Genomic DNA, 22,329 nt, shown 5'->3' with positions numbered 1-22,329 from the left:
ACATCAGCTGCATCAGGGCAGAGCTTTTCACCTGGTTTGTTCCCTGATGCACCCTAGTGCCTGGAAAGAGGCCTGGCAGCTGGTGCTGAGGAGATACTGAATGAGGGAGGTCCTATCATTAACCTCTTAGGAGGAAACTGAGAAGCTTGAGACCTTGCCCAGGGCCACCGGGCTTGCGCGAGGTGCGTGACCTGGGAATTCGGGCTCTGTTGGGATATGCCTTTAACACTGGCCCAGTCCTGCTCCTCACATGACGCCACGATGCAGCCCGAGGGCATTTTAGAAAACCGTCTTTGGCCATGCCGAGTAAATAATGTCACAATGTGGCAGAGGCTGCCTGTGCACATGGCAGACCCTCTCCTTGCCTCTTGCCCTCTAGCCTTGAGCAGGCGTGGCCTGACATAGCACCATCATTAAGCCAGCACTGAGGCGGGTGGAGAGGCCTGGGGGAACCCAGTGGGCACTGAAGCACGTGCCACCCAGGGTGCCAGAGCCTTACTCCCCAGGGGCCCCTTGACCACTGAGGGACAGGGGCCAATGGATACATTTCCTCCTTTCCTGCCTTGTGGATGGACAGATCTGAGTCACATTTCAAAAGCCTGCTCAGAAAGTTCCGCGTGTTACCCGCGTGGTAGGCAAGCACACACTTGTGGTTCTCCCTCCGTCCACAACGCTCTCTCCCCAGGATCACACTGTCCAAACACATAAGCCTCGGCCTCCACCTTTGCTTTCAGTTAAGACAGTCTCCAATTCTCAAAGCTACATGCAAAAAACAAAACAAAAAAAACACCAACAAAAAACCCCTCAATGCTGCGAAGGTCCTCAAGCTCGGGAAGTCCTGAGGACTTCAGGAAACTGTCCCCTGCGTTATGGACAGTACACCTTAGGGTTGGGGGTGAGGGTGCAAATCTAAATCCTTCTTTGTAGATGTCTGTGAGCCTTTTTAAAAACCTAGAGTTCAGAGGTTCGAGCTGGCCCATACAGTTTCAAATACATTTTAATTATCGCAATTACCAGAGGTCTCTTTAAAATATTTAACTAGCACTAGCATTAAATGCAGGCTAGAGCAGGAGAGGCTGGGGCAGCCAGGGGAGCAGCTGCCAAACTGGTACAGGATATTTCAATCTGTGAATAACCAGCCTGGTTATTCACAGATTCACCAGGCCCCATGTGAATACACATATGGCTTGAGTATGAATTGTCCCGTTTACTCCACACAAGCATTATACTAAGCTAGGCACTACCATCCCCTCCATTTTAGAAATGAGGAAAACTCATCCTCTTGAGTAATACGTAACTGTGTTGTCCAGTATAGGAACCACATGTGGCTATTTCATTGAAAATTAATCAAAATTAAATTAAATTAAACAATTCCATTCCTCAGTTACCCTAGCCACATTTCAAGTATTCAATAGCCTCCTGTGGCCACTGGACAGTGCAGACGTAGAACACGGAATAAACATCGCAGGAAGTCCCACCGCAGTGCTGCCACGCAGTCTGCCTGTTTTAGTTAGAAGCCAACATTTAAAAATTGGGAGATTTAACATAAAAATCCCAATTGCTGGCTTCTATTGAAAAATCAGAAGCTCAAACGATGCTACACCCACCTTCCCATGGGGCCACAGTGGCAGAGCTGGGCAGAGCTGCCCTCTTGAGATGGGCCGATCCCTGTCCACCAGAGCCCACACTTCACATATTTCCACAGCGGGCTGGCAGCTACCTGTCTTTAAAACCCCCAGGGCAGTGCTCTCTTCTCTTTTCCACAGATGGAGAATCTGCGGCCAGAGAGGGAGATGCACTTTTTGCAGATCACACAGCAGGGACCCAGGTTTTCAGATTTCCAGGCCAGGGTTAAAAACCAACCCTGATTCACCAAAGCACTTATTCTGTGCTTGGCAGCCCATCAGCCACTCGGACCTCACCCCGATTCCCCCATCTGGAGACTCTCCGGACACAGGAGTATGGCGACTGGGATGGACTTTATTGGACATGTGGCTGCCCAAGCCGTGGTCTGGAAGCACTGCGGCCTGGGGCCTGGGACCCAGGAACTGAGTTTGAGGAGGCCCAGGTCAGGGCTGTTTGGAGCGAGGCCACAAGCGGCTGGTGAGAGAGCTGAAGAAGAGGTTCTGCTTGCTGGATTTGGAGAGTTCAGCCAGGCGCTGCTGCTCCTCCTGGGGTTGGGGGACACATGGAGAGGGAGGGTCAGCTGGGGTGGGCAGAGCCTCCTCCCAGACTTCCAGGTTCCCAGCCCTCAGCCCAGGGGCCACCTTAAATCTCTGCCCAGCCCAGACCCTTTTCCCCAAACCCTTAGAACACCAGCCAAGACACAGGAGGAGCCCAGACTCCAGGGATCCAGCCCAGACACTAGCAGGAGCCAGCTCTGAGCCACAGGAGCCCAGACTCCAATCCCATCATGGTCATGATCCCCTTCCCCAGATCCCAGTGGGGTCCCTCCCCTCCCCACTGGTAACCTATGTACCGCAGCCTGGATGCTGGTGAGACGCCCCCCGAAGCTCTTCACCACACTGCATCATCCTGCCCTCTGACCCCCAGTGCCAGCCTTGAGCCTTACGGCCTCTGTCAGGATGCTAGAGGATGGCCAGGCCCAACTCTCCAAGGAACCCTGCACGGCACTCAGGAGCTCCAGCCCTACTCCAGGAACCCAGCCTAGAATCTGTCAACCCCCGCCTCGATCCCTGGGAATCCCTTCCCCAGACCCAATCCACACTCAGCCCCACTTCCAAATCACCAGGATCACACCAGAAAGAACTCCTTCCCTAGACCCTGGGGCCAAGTGTCCGTGGATCCCCCTTCTCAGACGTGATCCAACCCACGGTCCACAGAAAACCAGGGCCCACACATCTGCTGGAGACCATCAAGGACGACCGCTCTCCCAGACCTAACACAGATGCTTGGTGTTTCCTGCCTCCTTTTCTCAGAGCAGGTGCACAATCAACCCACCCCTCAGGGGGCAGGGGGTGTGGAGAGAAGGTATTTGCTCCAGGTCACACAGCCAGAGCTGGCCCAGGCTGCTCTAGGACTCCTCCTTCAGGAGCCTCAGGAACTGCCACGATGTCCGTGTCCTGCCCCCACGGGGACCTGAGCACCCACCTGCTCCAGCCGGGTTTGCCGTTGTTTAAAGGCCTCCAGTGGGTCGTCTTCCAGGGCATAATGCTCCAGCACGGTCCGGACGTCCTCCACACCATTCAGTGCGATGGCTGGAGGCACAGCAGGTGGGGGTCAGCTAGGCTGAAGGCCAGAGGCAGGAGCCCACCAGGGCAAAGGTCAGCCTCTGGGGGGGGGTCAGTGCTACCCGGAATGCTTCTCAACACTCGGAAAGGGCTCCCAAGGAGCACCCCAAACATTCTAAGAAGCTTCTAAAGACTGCAAGAGGCCTTAAAAGCCCCAGAGCAGTGGACCCACTGCCCAGTTATACTTGAAAAATAAGCCAGAATCAATCATTCCTCTTGAGGGTCAAGGGCTCTGGGGTCAGAGGCCAGGTCAGGGGTGACTCACTCTTGAGGAAGGCAGACAGGTCCAACAAGACCCGGTCATCAGAGTTGCCATCCCAGGGTCGCAGGGCAACGCCATTGTAGGGCTGTAGGCGGAAGGCTTCCTTCTTACAGTCCACAACTACTACACGGGCTGGGTCCCGATTCAGACACGAAATGTCCTGGAAGCAGGTGATGGGTCAGGTCAAGGCCTATGTTCCTCCCATTCCCACCAGGAACTCACAGAGGGAGACAGAGGGAGAAAGACAGACAGAGATACACAGACAGCACTGCACACTCGGGTCACCATGACAGGGCCACCCAAAGACCAGGCTGGGATGATGGCGTTAACCCGCCCTCCCCAGAGAGCTGTGGAGCTAGTCACACAGATTCCTGGACCCAGAGCCCGGCGCACACACACAGGCTAACCTGTAGGTTCCCTGGGGAGGGGCAGGCGTTTGTGTGTTCAACCACTGCCCCAGATGATTGTGACGTGTTGGAAGTTTGTGAACCTCTCACCCAGATAAAGAGGTACGGACAGATCTACAGCCACACAGGGAGTCACTCACACAGGTACCCCGACACAGACCCTTCAAAACCCTCCACCACAGCCCGCGTCCTTCGGCACCCTGAACCATGCAGACCCCCCCACACACAGTCAGAAACGCAACAGACACCTATGACACATGGAAACTTGGAACAGACCCCCAGACTCCTGAACCCCTGGATACACTGCTGGCGACAGCAATAGACCCAGGTCAAACAAACCCCCAGTCTCATGTAAGTTACTACAATTACACAGTCCCAGAGACACTCACTTCCAGGCAGAGACAAAAACAGCTTCCAAACCTCATGTCCCTACCCCTTACCCCCAAGTGTCTTCTTTAGGGGGACTCCATTTCCCCCCGCTCCCACTTCCAGATTCTGGGGAAGGAGAAAGGCCTCGAGGCCCAGCCAGACTTCGGCAGGCTGGTGTCCTGCCACAATCAGACCCGGGCAGGGTTGAGGCTGGGGTCAGAGCTGGGCCCTCTTTCTCTCAGGAAGTGCCAGCCCCCCACCAAATCTCATCGCCCTCACATGGCACCTTAACATGGTGTCCATCCATGTATCGCGTAGCGTCCCGGAAGAGGCGGTAGGAGATGAAGCCGTGGGGGTCCACGCTGTCAATGAGTGGAAATGCAGTCTGGGGAGAGAACAAGGTCAGGCTGAGCCCTAGCCCTGCAGCTATCCTGCATCTCCCTTCACACCACCAAACATCCCTCCCCTGCCCCAGGGCCTTACCATGCCAGTCTCTGATGTAAAGATGACGATTTCATACAAAGGAGCAAGCTGCTGGAATAAGGTCTCAATGCCTGGACGCTTCTTAAACCTCCAGCCAGTGGCCAGCTGGGGAGACAGTGAGAACAGTGAAACACCGAAACCCAGACATCCCCAGAGAACAAACCCGCCAAGAGAACAAAGACCCAGCCTGAGGGAGCCCCAGAACCACAGTGCTCTCCCTCTGTCTTTGTGGCTCTTGGGGGATTCAGGAGTACATGGCTATGCCTGAGGGCCTGGCAGTCTGGAGGGCCTGGGTCCCAGAAGAACAGCTGGCTCCTCTGTAGCACTTACTGTGTGCCACGGCACACTTACAACCACCTACGGGGTGGAGAGCATCACAGTTGGGGAAAGGGAGGCAATGAGTGACACCTGCTTCCCAAGATCACACAGCGGAGCTGGGACTAAACCCCAGCCTGCCTCCAGAGTCCCTGCTCCTAACCCCATCATCCAGTCACCCAGGTCTATCTAGTGTCCCCAATTCGCTGCCTTCCCCAGGACACACCGACCACTCAGGGTGCAAGAGGACGCCGGTGAGCTCCAAGACCAGTGTGTAGGGCGGCTGGTAGTATGGCTCCCGCAGAGGGTCTGGGAGAAGGCAGGGGCTCGTAGGCTCGATGATCATCTGTGGAACAGGGACAGAACAGGGTCGCTGAGACAAGGAGGCAGGGAGCTGGGGACGGAGGCGCGGGGACTGGGCCCAGGGCTGCTGCTCACCTGTCTATAATCTTTGAAATATTTGTATGTCCGGCGCAACTGCTGAACCAGAATTGGATCTAGGAGAACACCGGGCACAAAGGGATTCCAAGATAAGCCGCTGCTCAACCTCCGGACAGACCAGGGCTTTACTTATCTACCAGGTACAAACCAGGTCTACATACCTACCTGGGTTGAACGAGCTCACATTTAAGTCCAAAGGTAGAAGGCAATGACATGACCACCAGACAGGAACAAATATATTTATTCACCTGCTCCGTTTTAAGTTGAATACTTTTATTCACACACCACCCCAGATATAAAATAGAATGTTTATACATCTGCCCACTTAGAGCCCACATACATGTAACCCTGCTGACATGACACCGGTATATTTAGTCCATTCTAAACCACTAGGCGTCCAGATGTGCCCACTGTAAGCCAGCATGCTGGGTCTAGTGGACCCATGATGAACATATACACAACTGTGGGCTTTAAACCAGCGTTTCTCAACTAGGAGCAATCTTGTCCCCGCCTTCCCAGGAAATGTGGCAATGTCTGGAGACATTTTTAATTGTCAGGATACTGGCAACTAGTGGGTTGAGGCCCAGGACGCTGCTAAACATCCTGCAATGCACAGGGCACTCCCCATAACAAAGAATTATCGGCTCCAAAGTATTAACAGGACCGAGATTGAAGTATCCTGGTTTAAATGAATATAGTGAATCCAGTTTACAGCAGGAAACTTACACGACTGCCTACTTCAATGTAGTATTTTCAGTTTTAAAAACCAAATCATTCAAACTAGTTAAGCTAGTAAACACCCACATTTTAAACCGACGTGTTTACCTGCCCAGCTTAAATCAGTATACTGACTTGTTTAATCCAGAATGATTATGTAGCTGCTCAGTTAAAACATCACACCTGCCCAGTTTAAAACAATCAATGTATTAACATGCCATTTTGCAAACTTCCCCAGTACAAACAACAGGTGGCTTTCTGGACCTATCAATTGTAGTTTTCTCCTGGGAAGGGCCAGGTGTGACAGAACTGACAACTACTGTCTACTATCCAATTTGTCAGAAACTCCCCACCAAAAGTTGGTTAACTAAAAGGGGGAGGGAGGAAGGAGGCATTGTTTTGGAAATGAGGAGCTGGATGGGGTAGGGATTTGGGGGGGGGGGGGAAAGAAGCTGTCCTACAGAGGAAAGGGTTAGGGGCTGCAGATGCTCAGATCTAAGGCACAGGCAGCCAAGTGTCTGGCGATGGTAGACAGCCCCCTCTCCCCAAGCACTCCCACCCCAGACTCCCCTCCCCCATCTGTCCCTGACCATCTGCTACTGGGTTGAGAGGCCAGGGAAAGGGACTGGGGCTTTGTAATGCCCCTCCTCCCAAATCCATCCATCCAGCTGTTGACTTCATTACCCCCCCCAGTGGAAGGAGGAGGGGTGGGGGAGGGGGGGACACTAGATGGGGAGGGCAACATCTCATCCCTACAAATGCCAGAACAAGGAGGGTCAGGGGACTCCGGAATCTATGCTTGTTTACTCACCATTGTCGAATTCATCAGGAATCTAGGAGGTGGAGAAAAAAATGGAGTGTTTGGAACAGCAGGGGCAAAATCCCATCATACCCAGAAAAGGAATCTCCAGGACCCTGGGAGGAGTAGGCAAAGGTCCCTGGGAGGGAGAGGCTCACCCCAGACCAGAAATGTGCCTCAACAGACCAAAGGGGCGGGCACCCACAGGACGGGACCTCTGGCAAGGCCTGTGGGTCTCTTTCCCCCTCACCTTGGCACCAGTTTCATCCACAGAATTGTTTCCTGCAAAGAAGACAGGGATGAATGAGAGGAATTGAGACCCGGTTTCCTGGGTCTTGAGGGAGGAAGAGCAGGGGGCCTGGACTCCTGAGACTAAGGGGAGGTGGCTAGAGGCATAGTCTCCTAAGATTGAGAAGGGGCTGGTAGCCGGGATCCGTGGGTCTTTGAGAGAAGAGGGGCTGGGGCTGGGTCTCCTGGATATCTGAGGGATAAAGGGACTAGGGCGAGAGCTGGAGCTTTGGGTGAAGGGGGAAGAGGTAGCTTAGGAGGCTGGTCCAGGCCTATCCTTCCCCATCTTTCCCTTTTCCAATTGATTCCCTATAGCCTAGGTGCAGGACCCCGTTAGAAAGAATGTACCCTTAAGCAGAGGTGGTAGAAGGGAGAAGAAGGAGGCTTCCCCCTTTCCAAGACAGAACGTTCTAGTTGACTGTCCTATTATGGGAGAAGCCAGGGAAGGAAGATGGGTGAAGCCCTTAGGGAAAAGAGGGGGAGATTCTGCAGAGGAATATAGAGCCAACAGAACAAAACTAGGGGACAGGGATATGTCCCTCACCGAAGATATAGACGACACTCACGGTCCCACCGGCCCCAAGCAGCCCCGCAAGCCAGAGTGCAACTTTTTTGGCGTAACTGGGACCCTCCGTGCCCCGCTGCTGCTGTGACCCCTGCGCCTTACTGCTGGCACGGCTCCCAATCTCCTGGGCCTGCAATTGAGAGCGGGAAGGATAGCTAAGTGAGAAGAGAAAGAAGATCAGGGTGGTTCCGACACCCTGACTGAAGAATCAAGGTCCGGAATCAGGAAGCAGACACCCACATAGCCTTAGGGGTTGTGTCCCTGGAGATTGAATGGGTCTCCCAGAAAGATAAAAAATTAGACTGGCTAGTGCCAGGATCCCAAGAACTAAAGAGCTGACAGGCTAGGTGCCCAGGATCCTGGAGGCAAAGCACTGGAGAACTTGGAGCCCAGAAAAGCAGGGCGGGGAGATAAGATCAGGGAGCCTGGCTGGACATTGGGGTGCAAGGTAATGGAGGACACAAGAGGGGACACAATGGAGAGCTGAGGCATCCGATGTCTGGGGATCAGGAGGAGAAGAGATGGGAGCGAGGGTAGAGGGGCAACCGCTTGTCTGGGGCTTGGGGAGGAAGAACACACAAGTGATGGACCTGGAGGTAAGAAAGGCTGGTTCTCTGTCAACATGGAGGCAGATCGAATCAAAAGCACAAACGTCCAACTCACCACCACCACCGCCACCGGGAAAATACCCCTAAAGCCAAGCTGGGACCCCAGCGTCCCGACCCCTGCCCCTCAAATTATTACCTGAACAGTCACTGAGATGGGGAACAGGTGAACCCCTCCCCCGGCACCCACGTGGTGCCCAAAGGAGGTGGAGTCCAGAGGACGTACTTGAGCCCCCAGCCTCTAGCCCGAGGGAGCAAGTGTTGCTCACCCTGGAAGGCAGGGAAGCGCCCCGCGACACGGGCGGCGTTCCATTCAGCACCCTAAGGTGCTGCGTCCCAGAACCCACGGGCGGCAGCGGTCCGCCCGCAACTCCAGGAAGGGGCCCACGCAGCCGGGGCCCACCCGCGTCCTTCTCACCTGGTCCGAGGCCCGAGGCGGCGGCGTTGCCAGCCTCGCGCACAACCCCCGCGCGCCCAGCCGGAGCCCGCTCCGCAAGCGCAGGACCAGCGCCACCGAGGCCGCCATCTTGCGCTGACGCCACGCGGCCCCGCCCACTCGCCCGTCTCCCGCCCCGGCCTGGGGATACAGCCAATGGGGGCGCAGAGGCGGAGCGGGTGGACGGGAGCCCGAGAGAGACAAAGGGCGGCGGGCGGAAAGCCGCGGGCGTGCTCCGCTCTCCTGGCGCCGTGGCTGGCCCCTGCGCGCCGACTGGGAGTCCGCCGGCACCACGCCGCCCTCTGGCCCGAGGGTGCCCCAGCAACAGGCCGACACCCATTGATCAGAGGTAGAGCTGAGGCCATAAGGAAGGAACCCCAGGGCTGCCTGACTTGTCCTAAAAGCGCGAGCCACAAGTCAGTAGCCCGGTGGCCCTTGAGGGGTCTGCCCGGGAGGCGGGCCGGAAGCCAGCGCTCACCAACTCGCTTCCTCACGTGGAGCCGGGAGGCCCATCGGCCCTCGCCCGTTCGCAGAGCCCTGTCTTGCCCCACCTCCCACGACCGTCTTCTAAACGGTCTCCAAAGCCAGCCGTCGCGCGGGGATCAGCCAAAGGACAGCGGCCGTGTCCGGCGGAGTCGGTCGTGATGAGAGACGGAAATCAACGAATTAGAGGCCGCTGGTACCACGAAGGACCTCCCTCAAATTACTTTGAGGAAAAGTGTCTGAACAGTGTTTACGTAAACTTTAAAAACATGTAAAAACTACCATGTAACAACATTTAGGGATAAAAACTGAGGGTAATAAAAGTACCATTAGGCAAAAGACACATGCACTTCAGCGTTGTGGATACCTCTGGAGGGAAAGGGACGGGTGCTGTCCACGTGGGTACGGGTCGTTTCCTAAGCTGGGTATTCCTGGCATCTCTTTTTGAACATGTGAAATAGTTTATATTTTATATCACATTTGTATAAAGACGTGCATATCCAATGGGGAGGGTGAAGGAAGGTCAAAGCACTACGCCCCGTTCTCCACACTGCTCCCCGTCCCCACCCCGCGCCTCGCCATCAGACAAGCTACAGTAAGTGGTGTCACTGCCGTGTGGGATCCAGAGAAGGGACCGTCGAATGCTGCGTCGGGCACCGCAGGAGGAACTCGGGTTTCCTGGGGGGTACTGATTTTCACGTAACTCCAGCATGAGAAGGATGTAGGTTCAATCACCTGTCAGGCTGTTGTAACACTTTCTTTCCCACCCTTCTCAGACACTCCTTTCCAGGGCCGTCTGGGGTAGGCAGTGTCATCTTCTACCTGGGGAGACTGAGGCTTAGTGAGGACCCAGTTGTTTATTTGCCCAAGACCACATAGCAAGGAAGTGGGGTTTACAAATGACCTCACAACCAGACACAGACACACACACACACTTTGACCAAATAGCTTTTTATTGAAAGACTGTAACATAAAAGCAAGCTGGGGAAGGGAGGATACAAGAAGATGGGAACCCTCCCCCAGACTCTATTCTGATTCTCATGAACCTCAGGGAGGAAAACAGGAACCCGGAAAGGAAAATAAAAGAAGTATGGAACAACCAGGCCAGCTAGCCCTGATCCAGGCCCAGATACTGTGTCAGAGCCAAGGGCCGGGCAAGGAAGGAGGGACACTATCTGCCAGATATCTGCCAAAGTCCGTCCCTCCGGCCTATCTCAGGCCTCCAGGAGCTTCCCCAGGAAGCGGAGGTTGAGGATCTTGAGCTGCTCGTCAAGGTCCATGCGGACGATGCCGTCCTCGCCATCAATGCTCAGCAGGACACCTGTGGCTTCCCGATCCTCACCCAGGATCACCTTCACCTGGGGAGGGGGTATGAGGTCAGTGTCCATGTCAGCAGCCCAAAGCCCCCACAGCCCCTTGGCCTCCCCTTACCTTGTTGTTCTTGGTGGGGGTGATGGGCTCCAGGTGCTCACTGGAGATGCTGACAACCTTCTCACTGTCCTTCAGGTACACGGAGCACATGCCTCCCTGGGGGTGGGGACAGCCTGGTCAGCCTCGCCTGCTCCCAACACAGGCTGATGCTCACACATAGGGGACATAAGTTCATTCTAAGAAGTCACTTTCCCAAGGTGAGACATAGGAAAGGCCAAGGCTGAGCCTGGTTCCAAGGCCTGGAGTCTGTGGTGTGTGGGGGCAGGGGGACCAGCGCAGCAAGGGAAGCACCAGAATGAAGCTAACTTAGGCTAAAAGGGAGACTGCTTCTCAGGCACTGACTCTTCGTATCTCAAACTGGCTTCAGCTTCTTCCCCACACTTGTTCCTCCTCCTGGGCTCATTTCCGGGATGGCCCTATGGTCCTGAGTCCCCAGCCAAAGCTCTGGACTTTGTCTTGGTCAGCTCCTTCATGGACAACCTCCATCTCTGAGGCCTGTCCATTCGACCTCTTAAGGTCCCTCCTCCTCCCCTCCCTCCTCCCTTTCCCAGGCCCTGTAGTGCAACCTGACCTCCACCGGGCTCCCAGCCCCCATCGCTGATAGAGCAACATAGTGAATTAATTCCAAACCACAGAGGTGATCCCTCCATGACCGCCAGTGCCCTCATGACATAGTAGTTGTTTCCCAGGCTGGCACGTGACCCGGCCCCAGCCACTTCTCTGACCTCATCACCTGCTACCTTGGATATTTCTATTCCACCCACAATGAACATACTTCAACTCTCCAAATGTGCCAGACTTTCCCTCACCTCTAGGCCTTTGCAAATCCCCTCTATCTGAAACATACTTAACCCCTTCCCTAGCCATTTCCTTTGGCTTACTCCTATTCATTCTCAGGTCTCGATGTAGATGTCTCCTCCAGAAAGCCCTTCCTGGTCCCCCTCCAAAGTTGGTTTGCATAGCTCCCTTCGCCCTCTGGGCTTCCCGCATGCCAGCTCTGGCCACTCAGGCTGCCACTGTCTGGGGAAATGTCCCACTGGAATGTGAAATCTGTGAGGGCAGGGCCTGGAGCTGTCTTGGTCTCTGATGTTTAATTAATTCAAATATTTACCAGAGAACCAACAAGGTGCCAGTCCTTCATTTAGGAACTGGGATTACTTAGGAATAAAACACAGGCTTATAATCAAATAATCACACCAGGGTAAACTTGAAGCTTTTAGGCAGAGATAGATAACAAAAAGAATTACATGGACCTCTAAGAGACAGATCTGAAATAGCCTAGATGCTTCCCTGAAGGATGAGTAGGAGTTAACTAGACAAGGAACGGAAGGAAGAGAGTTCTAGACAGAGGAAAGTGATGAGCAAAGGCCCTGAGGCTGGAGAGAACTCAGTGACTACAAAATGGAGAGGCCGATAGTGCTGGCACAGGGAGAGCCCCGGGGCTGTGTGGGTGCCCAGGGCCAAGCCGAACCCCGGCACAGAGGAACACTCAGTCCATGTTACTGAACGATCTCAGAGAAGTATGTCACCAAGTAACCACACTCCTGGGTGCCAGTCACCGTCCCAGGCAGCTGGGGCCCAGGCCTGAGCACAATAGGATAATCCCAGTTTTGGGGAGCTTGCACGCCAAACCTTTCCACATCTCTTTTTCCAGCTATAACCATACTGGAAGATGTGGTCTGACAGTTAAAAAGAAACACAACAGCAGTAACCACAGCGACTGGGGATCCCAAAGGAGATCCTGCCCCACCAACAACCTGAGCCCCACTTACCGTGACACTGCGGATGACACCAGTCTGCCCCACCACCTGCGTATCCAGGTAGGTGTCCCGCACCTTCACCTGGATGTCAGTGGTTACCCAGTCGCTGGAGTTCTGCTCAATGCCTGAGCCTGGTGTGTGTGGGTTGTAGCCTCCAGGGGAGGGGGCTCCAGGTGTCATCGGACTGTAGCCAACGGGACTCGGGCTGGGGCTGGCCTATAGGGGGAAGAATTGGGAGTAAGTCATCTGGCCTGGCTGTGCTTCTAGGTCCCAAGCGAACCCTAGCCCACCACCCTCAAGGGCATGCCAGCTGGCCAGCACCTGATAGGCCATGGGCGAGGGTGTGGGGTGGTAGCTGGCTGGAGAGTGGGTGTTCTGGTAGCTGGCTGGGCTTGGCGCCACCTGGTGGTAGCTCTGGGGGCTGGGGCTGGGCTGGTAGGAGCCTTGCGGAGAGGGGGCCGCATAGGGGGAGAACTGGTCTGTGTTGTACCTGCAGAGACAAGGAGCGAAGGGGGCACTTGTTGGGGTGGCCGGGAAGAGAAGGAGGTGGTGGCAGTAGGGAGGGCTTGGGCAGGGGCTAATCAGGGCTAGCCCCAGTGGACTCACATGGCTGGCGTCCCTGGCGTCTGCGGGTTGTACTGTGGGTTGACCTGTGGGGACGAGGGGTCTGGGTAGCCAGGTGTTTGAGGATTGGGGGTACCCCCGTAGGCCTGTGGGGATGGGGTGGGCTCGTCATCAAAGGCATACTCGTATTCTTCCTCAGCCCTGTTGGGGAAAGAAGTCTGTTGAGAGTGACTGTGGTGATCACAATGTAGCCAATGCTTCCAGAACAGCACTGCAGCCAGGCAAAACAGGGCAACTTCATCCTCACAAGAGTTCCATCCAGAGGCCTCCATTTCACAGCTGAGGAGACCGCAGGCAGACATGAGGTTGCCAGTGCAGAGTCACACAACCTGTCACATGACCAAGGCCACACAATCTGTTTCCAGGCCCAGGTTTTAACCCCAGCCTGCCACTGTGGTCAGTGGAGAGGTTATTTTGCCCCTGGCCACACTGCTCCTTCACAGACCAGCTGGGACTGGGTGCAGAGAATTCAGGGGGGGCCACTCCCCCGGACACCCAGCATAACCACTCACACAAGGCATGCACCCCCGGTGGCTCAGGGAGCCCTGCACCCCCAGCTCCTGGTCCTCACCGTGACGGCGTGTTAGGGTTGTTGGGGTCCCAGGCCCCACTCTGGGCAGGAGTGCGGCTGCCATCATGCAGGGGTGTCTGCGAGCCATAATGCGGGGTGCGGCTGCCTGGAATGGGAGATGCGTGTCGTCAATTCTGTCCTGTCTCCAGCTTCCCCCACATCCCCCATCCCCCCCGTCCCCTGGGAAGCACTCACCATCCTGGAGAGGAGTCTGAGAGCCATACATGGGCGTGCGGGAGCCAGAGCCATACATAGGTGTCTGGGAGCCATACATGGGCGTTCGCCCATAAGTCGAGGTCATACCACCCGGGCACCGTGAGCCCCTGTGGACACACAGAACTTGGAGGGTGAGCAGGGCCTTCTCACCACCTGCCAACCCCCTTCCCAGCCCTGCCCTGGCCCGTACACTGTGGTGAGCCGCTGACGGTCCACAGAGATGGTCTGGCAGGTGGAGTGCAGCTCCACACGGGCCGTGGACTCCGTGGCGTCCTTCACCACACCAATGTAGCCTGGTGGGGAGCAGGAGGTCAGGCCGGGAGGGGTTCTCCTTCACCACGCCCCTCCCCGGGCCTCCACAAAGCCTCACAGGTCACCTTTGTAGGGCCCCTGGGAAATGCGCACAGTCTGGCCGATGAGCTCGTTGTCTCTCCGCCCTCGGCCCCTGCTCATGCCACCGCCGCCAGGGCTGCCAAAGCCACCATGCTGACCTGGAGAAGGAGGAGAATGTCACCAGTCCCCAGGGCTGTTCCCTCCCCTCACATGCTGTGCCCACAGCCAAGGCACCCTCAAACCTCCTCTTTACCTGCTTGACTCTCCCGTCCCCTGCTGGGTTAGAAGACTCCTCTGGGCTGCCCCCCTCCCCCAGAGCCCTGGGCTTTCCCATCACAGCCCTAACCACCCTGGGCGGTCACTGTGGAGGGGGGTCCGGTCTCCTGTGGACTGGGAGTGCCATCATGGCTGAGCCATTCCAGAGCAGGCACTCGGTGTGTGGGCTGAACGACCTCCCTCCCCCCACCCACCAGATGCATCCCTGCCCCAACTCCCCCTCACCTCCAGCGCTGGGGTGCATGGGGCTGCTGATCCGGGGGCTCATAGGGCCAAAGCCACCCACAGTGACGTTGGTCACATCTCGGGGCTAGAGGAGGGGCAAGAAGTGAAATGGCAGGGTCTGGGTGACAGGCTCCCAGTCCCTGTGCCAAACTACCCGCCTGCATTTGGGAACAGTTCCTGTTTGATCCTCCTGGTAGCCATTCTCCCTCCTTCTGGTGACAATGCCTCAATTCCCCTTTGGGGAAACTGCCACCATCCCTATGCCACTGTGGGCCTGTCAATCAAGACACCTGGGCCTTCCCTGGCCAAGTAGTGGGTCTGAAATATGGTAGTCAGGCATTAAACCCCTAGTGCCACAGAAACTGCATGTCACAGAGTTCATCATCCCATCTGCAGGGCCCTGGGAAAACCACCTCCTGGTCCCAGCTGCCAGATCCCGGGCCCGATTTCCTCTCTGATAGCTGGTCTGTACAGGCTTCCTATAAGTCCCACCTCAGGGCCTTTGCACCTGCTGTTCCCCTGGGCTATTCACGTGCCTCTCCGTCCCTTCTTTCAGGTCTCTGCTCAAATGTCCCCTCCTCAAAGAGGCCTTTCCTTAACCTCCTCTATCTAAAGCAACTGCCTCCATCATTCTCTATCTCCTTACCCTTACCTGTTAAAGACCACAATACTACTGGGGGGAAAAAAAAAACGAAGGGGAAAAGCTAAGAAAACTTTCATTATAAATGCCAATTAGACTTCAATGCCAACAAGCCTCTTTTGGGTTTTCTCACACACATAAAGAACATAATGTAGGGTGAAAATGAAATATGTCATACTAACAATGTATTAACGTACGTGTGAAATCATTTTTAAAACTGCTTTACCAGTAGTATTTGGTCTTTCAACAATAAAATATAGACTTACGAATTCATTACATAAAATTAACAAGACAAAAATAGTTTTTTTAAACTGCAACAAGTTTGATATCAAGTTTATATACGACCCATATAAAACATAAAAATTAAATAGACGGAACAAGTTGTCATCTGTTAATGGTTTAGAGCACCAGAATAAGTTTAAATTTCAAATTCCAAGTAAAAATGTGAGAATGACCCATGCGATTCTGTATTCGTTTTAAAATAAACACATCTCCAGTAGAGAGAGTTCCCCCTTCCCCCTTCTTTTGCAGTCCCCCTTCCCTTCCTTACTGCCTCCCACACGGGAAGCATGCACACAGTTCTAGCAGAAAACACGCAATTGAACCTGAATAGTACATATGATCTCTCTGCTCAGGAAGGGTGCTCTGCTCCAACGACAGGAGCAACAAAGTTGTGCTGTGCTTCCCCGAAAAAAAGACCGGGTCTTATGTGCAGTTTTGCTCCAAAAGACGCATTGGGGCTTATGTTCAGGGGATGTCCTCCTGAACAATCATGCTAGAGCTTATTTTCTGGTTAGGTCTTATTTTCGGGGAAACATGGTACTACTTTTAGATAACTGTTTTTGGTAACGAGGTTTTATAAAATTTTAAATAGGTATTAGGTTGCCTCCAAACTATTTTGGGTCACCTTACAACATTCCTAAACAAAACAGTATCCAAGGTGTGATCAAACGATATGGTGAATGTTTAAATAAAAAAAAAATTATTACAATAAAAGACACATTGCCATTAATCTCCCTCAAAATACTCACCCTCGCTTTGAACACACCCCATCATTCTTGCCACTTTGTGAAGCAGTTCTGGAAGTCCTGTTTTGTGAGTGTCTTTAGTTGCACTGTCGTGGCTGCTTCAATATCCTGAATTGATTCAAAATGTTTACCTTTCATGGTCATTTTGACCTTGGGGAAGAGCCAGAAGTCACACGGTGCCAGATCCAGTGAACAGGAAAAGGACACACCATGTTTTTATTTGACAGAAATTGCCATATACCAGAAGCGATGTATGACACGGAGCTTTTCTGTTGTGATCAGAAAATATGGTGAATGTTGCTGCCGAGTGCCATCCAACAGAAAGGCAGGGATCTTCAATACAGGAAGCAGTGCATCAAACCTTAGTTACAAGTGTGACAAGTTTCAGCTTGTTCAGTGCCATCAGTCAGAGGTGAGCTACAGTTGAGAGAAGGTGTGTTTTAAAGTGTGCTGTAAATCATCCTCCATCATGACAATGCTGTGTCACACATTGTTCTGGTTCGGCAATTTCTGTCAAATAAACACATCACGGTGTGTCCTCATCACCTTATTCACCGGATCTGGCACCGTGCCACTTCTGGCTCTTCCCCGAAGTCAAAATGGTTCAGGTATCGAGGCAGCCACGACAGCGCAACTAAAGACACTCATGAAACAGGACTTCTAGAACCGCTTCAAAAAGTGGCAAGAACGATGGGATACGTGTGTTCGAAGAAAGGGGGAGTATTTTAAAGGGGATTAATGGCAATATATCTTTTACTGTAATAATTTTTTTAATTTAAACATTCACCATATTTTTTGATCACACCTTCTATATTGACCGGAGACATAATTCACTTCAGGAAAAAAATCCAAATTAGAGTAATGCAGTGAGAGGAACTGAAGCAGGAATTATAAGCAGCATGTTCAAAACCCAAGATGTAACCCCAGCCGCACACCCAGAGTAAAGAACATCATATTAAGAGGGACGTACTGTATCATCATTAGTTGAAGACAATCCCAAACGTCAACTATATAGACTATGGAACAAAATTAAATACTTATATTTGACTAGGGCTGTGTTTGACCTTCTCACTACTTCCTGTATTTTAGAAATACTACTGCTTGAACTGCCACATTTTATCCATTTGCATCCTATTCAACCAAATCCTAAGACCCATTCATTAGGGGAATTCATTAGGTGAATGAATAGTATCATTTACCAGATTACTGAAAAGTATAAACCAGCAGATCTGTTCCCTCCCTTTCTGAACCAATCCTTCTTTAAAACACAGCAATAAATAAAATGCTTAGACTTCAAAGACATTCCGTTAGGCAGCAGTGATCATATTTACTAAGGAGAATTGAAAGTAAGGCATGAGGATAGCTCTGAAAAATAAGGATAAAGATAACACACTTATTTTTAAAATGAATAATTAAAAGAAAGCAGTCCCCGTCGTTCTCTATCTCCTCCTGTTTTATTTCTCTGAATAATGGTTGTCTTCACCTCATGTTACATCCTTTGCCATGTGTGTATTTATCTATCTGTTCATCTCTGGAGCAGTAGCTCCAGGAGAACAGAGCTTTGCCTCTTGTTCACAGCTGGCACCTAACATGTGCTGAATCAAAGCGAATGAGTTCGTAAACAGCTCAGAATCGCAATGAACCTTTTTACATCCTTTGCCAAGGACCTGACCCTGACATTTGTCTCCGAATCCTCCATAAGCCCATTCTCGCCACTCCTGGGGTCAGGGAAACCCGGAAAGCCAAGCCAGGTATTCAACAGATGGGTGCCACTGTGCCCACCTCACCTTTGAGCCGCCGGCCAGCACCAGGTGGCGGGTCTTGCAGACAAACATGCCCCCATTCTTCACCAGCTTTTTGCAATGCAGGAAGGCGAAGCTGCGGTAGAGATGGCGAATCTCGCCTTCCCGGCCCTGGAGGGGAAAGGATGGTCACTTGTGGCCATACCCCAGTTGTACCCTTCCAGACACAACTGATGGACAGGAGCTCATACTCACTGAATGGGGGCCATCAATGACCTTGACGATGTCTTTCACGTGGATGTTGTTCTGTTCCGAGTCCAGAGCCACGGCAAAGCGGTTGTCCTTCTTCCGGGTCACAGCCTGGTGCCTGACAGTCACCACCTTCCCGTACATGTTCAGGACCTACAGAGGGAGCGGGGGCATGCTGAGGGGGTGAGAGTGGCAAGAGTGAAATGGGTCAGGGCTTCCCTGAAGTGGAATGAGCCTTCCTCAGGGGAGACTGCAGGACGCCTAGACTCCCTGGGTCTGGGGCAGGCAATGGCGGTATCACCTCCTAGGCACTGGCTCAACCAAAACTGTTCCCAATCATCTGGGAAGACACTGAATCCCCTGATTGAGTATCAGGGCCCCAAGAGATGGGTGGAGGAATAGATATTAACATAACAGCTGATGTTAACCCATTACTCTGTACCAGGCCCCACACTAAACTCTTCATACAAGATTTCACTGAAGCCTAAAAACTGCCTTCTGAGATGGATACTGTCATGATTCCCAACTTCACAGGGGGCGTCTCAGGCCAGAGAGGGCAAGTCAGCAGCCTAGGGTAACACAGCACCACAGCAACAGAGCTAAGTGAATCCAGAGTCCAGAATCCTAAGCACTATGCTGTGTGGCTCCCACATTCTTGGCGAAGGGGTGAAGGGGAGGGGGCACCTTTAGCAAGGGTCCTTTAGCAAGCACTGAATGCCAGCATGCATACCTGACCTCAGAGATTCATTCACAACTAAGTCAGTAGATGCTGCCAATACCTCCATTTTACAGGGTGGGAAAATGAGGCACAGAGAGGGTAACTGACTTGCCACTTGCCCAATCTCACATAGCCAGCCGTGGGTAACAGAGGCAGGTCTGCAACCCTGAGAAGTCTGGGTTCTCAGCCACCATGCTCTGCCACCTCCCAGGAGGAGGAGCTCAAGGGAGAGGAAGCCCCCTAAAGTTAAGCTCGCCACTGAGTGCAGCACCCACACCTGGAAGGTCTCCCGCTCCAGCCGCACGATGACGCCCACGGTCTGGGGGTCCAGATGCACCAGTTCCCCCCATTCATGCTGACCCCCGACATCCACACCTGATGCCGTCTCCGAGCAGAGCTGCAGGTCCCGGGGGAGCACCTTCAGCTGCCGGGAGAGGGGAAAGGAAGGGGTGAAGCAGAGTCCAAGTGGCTTGCCTGCCTGGATCTCCTCTGGACATATCCGCCCCACTCCCTCCCTCCTAACCCACCTCGTGCATGGTGAGGTCGGAGAAGAGGATGACGAAGTTCTCCTCCACTCGCACAATAAGGCCTGTGTCGCCCTCGAATCGGCCAGCAATCACCTTCACATGGTCCCCCATCTTGAAGTATTTCCGAAGTTCCTGGGCCGGGAACTCCAGCATGTCCTGTGGATTGGGTGTGGAGACGAGCAGGTGAGGGGAAGCTACCACAGCTCACCCGCACTACCTGTCTTTAGAATCCACTTGAGTTGTTGGAAAAGACCCTGGCCAAAACCCACTGCAGGCTGATCCTACCCAATCCCAGGCTACCTTAGGCCACCAGGACAACCCTCAGACTGCTCCGGAGACAGCTGACTTCAGACAGGGTATCAGCCTAGACAACCCATTACTCCACAGAGAGCCAGCCTGTCCTCAGACACGACACAGACTAGACCCCACCTCAGACCCGCCTGGAGACAGCCTCACCCCAGACATGCCATGCTAGCCTGGATAAGCCCTCGGAGAGGGAGAGAGGGAGGGAGGGAGAGAGTAAACCCAGCAGCCACCTCAGATTACTCATGGTTACATCGCGCTCTTAACCCAGGACATATGTGCAGGCAGTGGGTGCCCACCTTGAGGTCCTCGTGCTTGGGCATGATGGTGATCTTGTTGCCGTCCACGCTGAGGATCTTGCCCTGCAGGTTGATGAGCTCACCCTCACACACCTCCACGTTGTCCCCAGGTTGGAAGTTGTGCTCCCGCTCCTTCCCTGCAAGGGCAGACGAAGCGCTGACTGGGGCCACCCACTGCCATGGGCCACCCACCCCTCCTTCGCCTAAGTTACAGATGGGGACCAAATACCTGTGCTTTCAGTCACCACCTCCAGGTCAATGCCCTCGGGCTGGTCCTCAAACTTCTCCAGCTCAGAGAGTGTGGGCTTCACACCCTCCGTGATCTGAGCCCCGAGAGACAAGGGGAAGAGGAGGAAGTGGACGAAGGTCAGTGTCACAGCCCAGCTGAGCAGGCTAGAAAGACGGTGAGAATTATTCCCCAGGAACACTCCTGACTCGAGGATTGCACGGGACAGACCCAGGTCACCCACTGCTCTGGGACCTGGGCTGCAGGAGGGAGAAAGCTTGGCCTCCCCGTTCCCTGTGGCCATTAGCGTGACCCCCTCTGGGACCCTTACCACAGCAGACATGGCGAAGCTCTTGAACAGAAAGCCCTTCCGGCTGTAACGGTTCCCCTCAAAGATGAGGAAGTCGCCATCAGAAGCAACATCGCCCCCCAGGGACCTGAGATTTTGTGAAGGAGAGAAGATGGGAAGGGGAGGTGACGACGACAATCTGCTGTACCTGTCTCCTCCACTGGCAAAGGGGGCGGAGGATGGCTGACCCAGCCCATCCTAACACACGCACTCCTGGTGGGAAGGACCTCAGAGAGCCCAAGGACCTGGCTTGGTGGAGGGGCACACAGCCCGTACTGCGCTGCCCCTTCCCTGCCTTCTTTCTCACCACAGCACGTGCCACCCACTGATGCGCTACTGTTGGGCCTGTCTCCCTAACTAGAATAGCAGCTTGGAGATAAGGCACGTCACATCTTTGATTCCCTGTTTCCCCTGTAACTGCCTGCACAGCACAGACACTCAGTACGGGTTCGACGAAGTATCGGACAGTTAGCCTTCAAGGAGCACTCAGCCTGTGCCTGGCCTGGACACACCCTGCCTCACTGACGCCTCCCCAACGCCTGTCACAGCAGTCATACACCCCTTGTTTCCAGGAAAATGAAGGGACAGGCTTGGAGAGGGCACAGCACATGGCCCAGGCAGTGAGTCTGAGTCAGGATTCTCTCCTGAACCTGCATCTGCCCCATGCTTCCACACTAGGGAGGGAAAACTCCCCCACTCCCCGAAAAGGAGCAGGTGGGGCTCTCGTGCCACTCACTCAATACAGTCTTCTCATTCACACGGTCAGTTTGGGAGGGGACAAGCATGCTCTGCTGGCCTGTCAGGGTAGGCATGAAGGGTCACTCTGATTTGCTCTCTGCCACACAGCAAGGGGTGGTCCAGCTGGGTGGAGACCAGTGGTGTAAGTCGGTCCAATTCAGACACGGCAAGTATTAGCCAGGTCTTTAGGTCCAGATCGGAAGGCACATTCTATAATCCAGACAATGAAAAACTGTCTGGCTAACTCACAATGGGTTCCAGACCAAGACCTGAGGGAGAGCATCACCGGCAGCTCTTGTTTTTCCATCTCCTCCTTTCCTGCCCTCCCTGTTAGAGCTCCTGCTAGGCCTCGAATGCTGGAATCCCTGCATGCTCTAAACTCTATCCAACAGGGAGGGTGAGGGAGACATTCTGAGAGGAAGAGGCTCTATCCCCCCATCTTGGCTGCCCAGACATCACAAGATCAGGGAGAGACTTTATAAAGCCTGACGTGTTACTAAATCCCATTTCAATATGTGATACCATTAATCACACTTACTACATGCAAAGCGCTACTCTGGTACACATGCATATTATTTAATTCAATTTTGACTACAATCTTTGGAAACTATACCTGCCAGGGGTCCATCCCTGTGAGGGAAGCTGCAAAGGCA

General features: G+C 53.7%; 2 protein-coding genes across 4 annotated transcripts in view; both read right to left on the bottom strand.

The window, feature by feature from the left end:
* Positions 1-980: 980 nt before the first annotated feature.
* TIMM50 (translocase of inner mitochondrial membrane 50) lies at positions 981-9,054 on the bottom strand. 2 transcript variants are annotated; one of them, XM_081031902.1, is made up of 12 exons: positions 8,906-9,038; positions 8,642-8,743; positions 7,877-8,027; positions 7,295-7,326; positions 7,057-7,078; positions 5,526-5,584; positions 5,314-5,433; positions 4,773-4,877; positions 4,576-4,674; positions 3,517-3,673; positions 3,112-3,218; positions 981-2,171 (listed from the first exon to the last, which is right to left on the bottom strand). In XM_081031902.1, the coding sequence occupies exons 1-12, from the start codon at positions 9,026-9,028 to the stop codon at positions 2,070-2,072; spliced, it is 1,179 nt and encodes a 392-aa protein (XP_080888028.1). In that variant the 5' UTR covers positions 9,029-9,038; the 3' UTR covers positions 981-2,069. The 2 variants fall into 2 exon arrangements, with proteins under 2 accessions (XP_080888028.1, XP_080888027.1); XM_081031901.1 differs by lacking the exon at positions 8,642-8,743 and having other exon boundaries at positions 8,921-9,054.
* A 1,298-nt stretch (positions 9,055-10,352) lies between these two features.
* The window catches only part of SUPT5H (SPT5 homolog, DSIF elongation factor subunit), a 29,903-nt gene continuing 17,926 nt past the window's right edge, over positions 10,353-22,329 (bottom strand). For both annotated transcript variants that reach the window (XM_081032750.1, XM_081032749.1), the window contains exons 13-29: positions 20,921-21,026; positions 20,593-20,686; positions 20,364-20,500; positions 19,762-19,917; positions 19,512-19,658; positions 18,523-18,669; positions 18,313-18,438; positions 14,858-14,942; positions 14,401-14,514; positions 14,214-14,316; positions 14,003-14,130; positions 13,808-13,913; positions 13,219-13,377; positions 12,934-13,102; positions 12,625-12,828; positions 10,853-10,948; positions 10,353-10,779 (exon numbers count right to left, since the gene is read on the bottom strand). In XM_081032750.1, the coding sequence (XP_080888876.1) occupies positions 10,636-10,779; positions 10,853-10,948; positions 12,625-12,828; positions 12,934-13,102; positions 13,219-13,377; positions 13,808-13,913; positions 14,003-14,130; positions 14,214-14,316; positions 14,401-14,514; positions 14,858-14,942; positions 18,313-18,438; positions 18,523-18,669; positions 19,512-19,658; positions 19,762-19,917; positions 20,364-20,500; positions 20,593-20,686; positions 20,921-21,026 (2,221 nt within the window). In that variant the 3' untranslated portion in view covers positions 10,353-10,635. The remainder of the gene's footprint in view (positions 10,780-10,852; positions 10,949-12,624; positions 12,829-12,933; positions 13,103-13,218; positions 13,378-13,807; positions 13,914-14,002; positions 14,131-14,213; positions 14,317-14,400; positions 14,515-14,857; positions 14,943-18,312; positions 18,439-18,522; positions 18,670-19,511; positions 19,659-19,761; positions 19,918-20,363; positions 20,501-20,592; positions 20,687-20,920; positions 21,027-22,329) is intronic.

This window comes from Rhinolophus hipposideros (genome assembly GCF_964194185.1).
Source record: "Rhinolophus hipposideros genome assembly, chromosome: 21".
Classification (NCBI taxonomy): Eukaryota; Metazoa; Chordata; class Mammalia; order Chiroptera; family Rhinolophidae; genus Rhinolophus; species Rhinolophus hipposideros.
Note: the sequence above shows the minus strand (reverse complement) of the source record. Positions and strands in the feature narration are given on the sequence as shown.

Bases quoted from the DNA above. Each gene is read 5' to 3' on its own strand.
- TIMM50 (XM_081031902.1), bottom strand. From the start codon at position 9,028: ATGGCGGCCTCGGTGGCGCTGGTCCTGCGCTTGCGGAGCGGGCTCCGG. The intron at 5,585-7,056 runs GTGAGTAAACAA...GTGTTCTCCTAG, and splicing joins TCCTGATGAATTCGACAATG to ATCCAATTCTGGTTCAGCAG. The intron at 4,675-4,772 runs GTAAGGCCCTGG...TTCTCTCCCCAG, and splicing joins TTACATCAGAGACTGGCATG to ACTGCATTTCCACTCATTGA.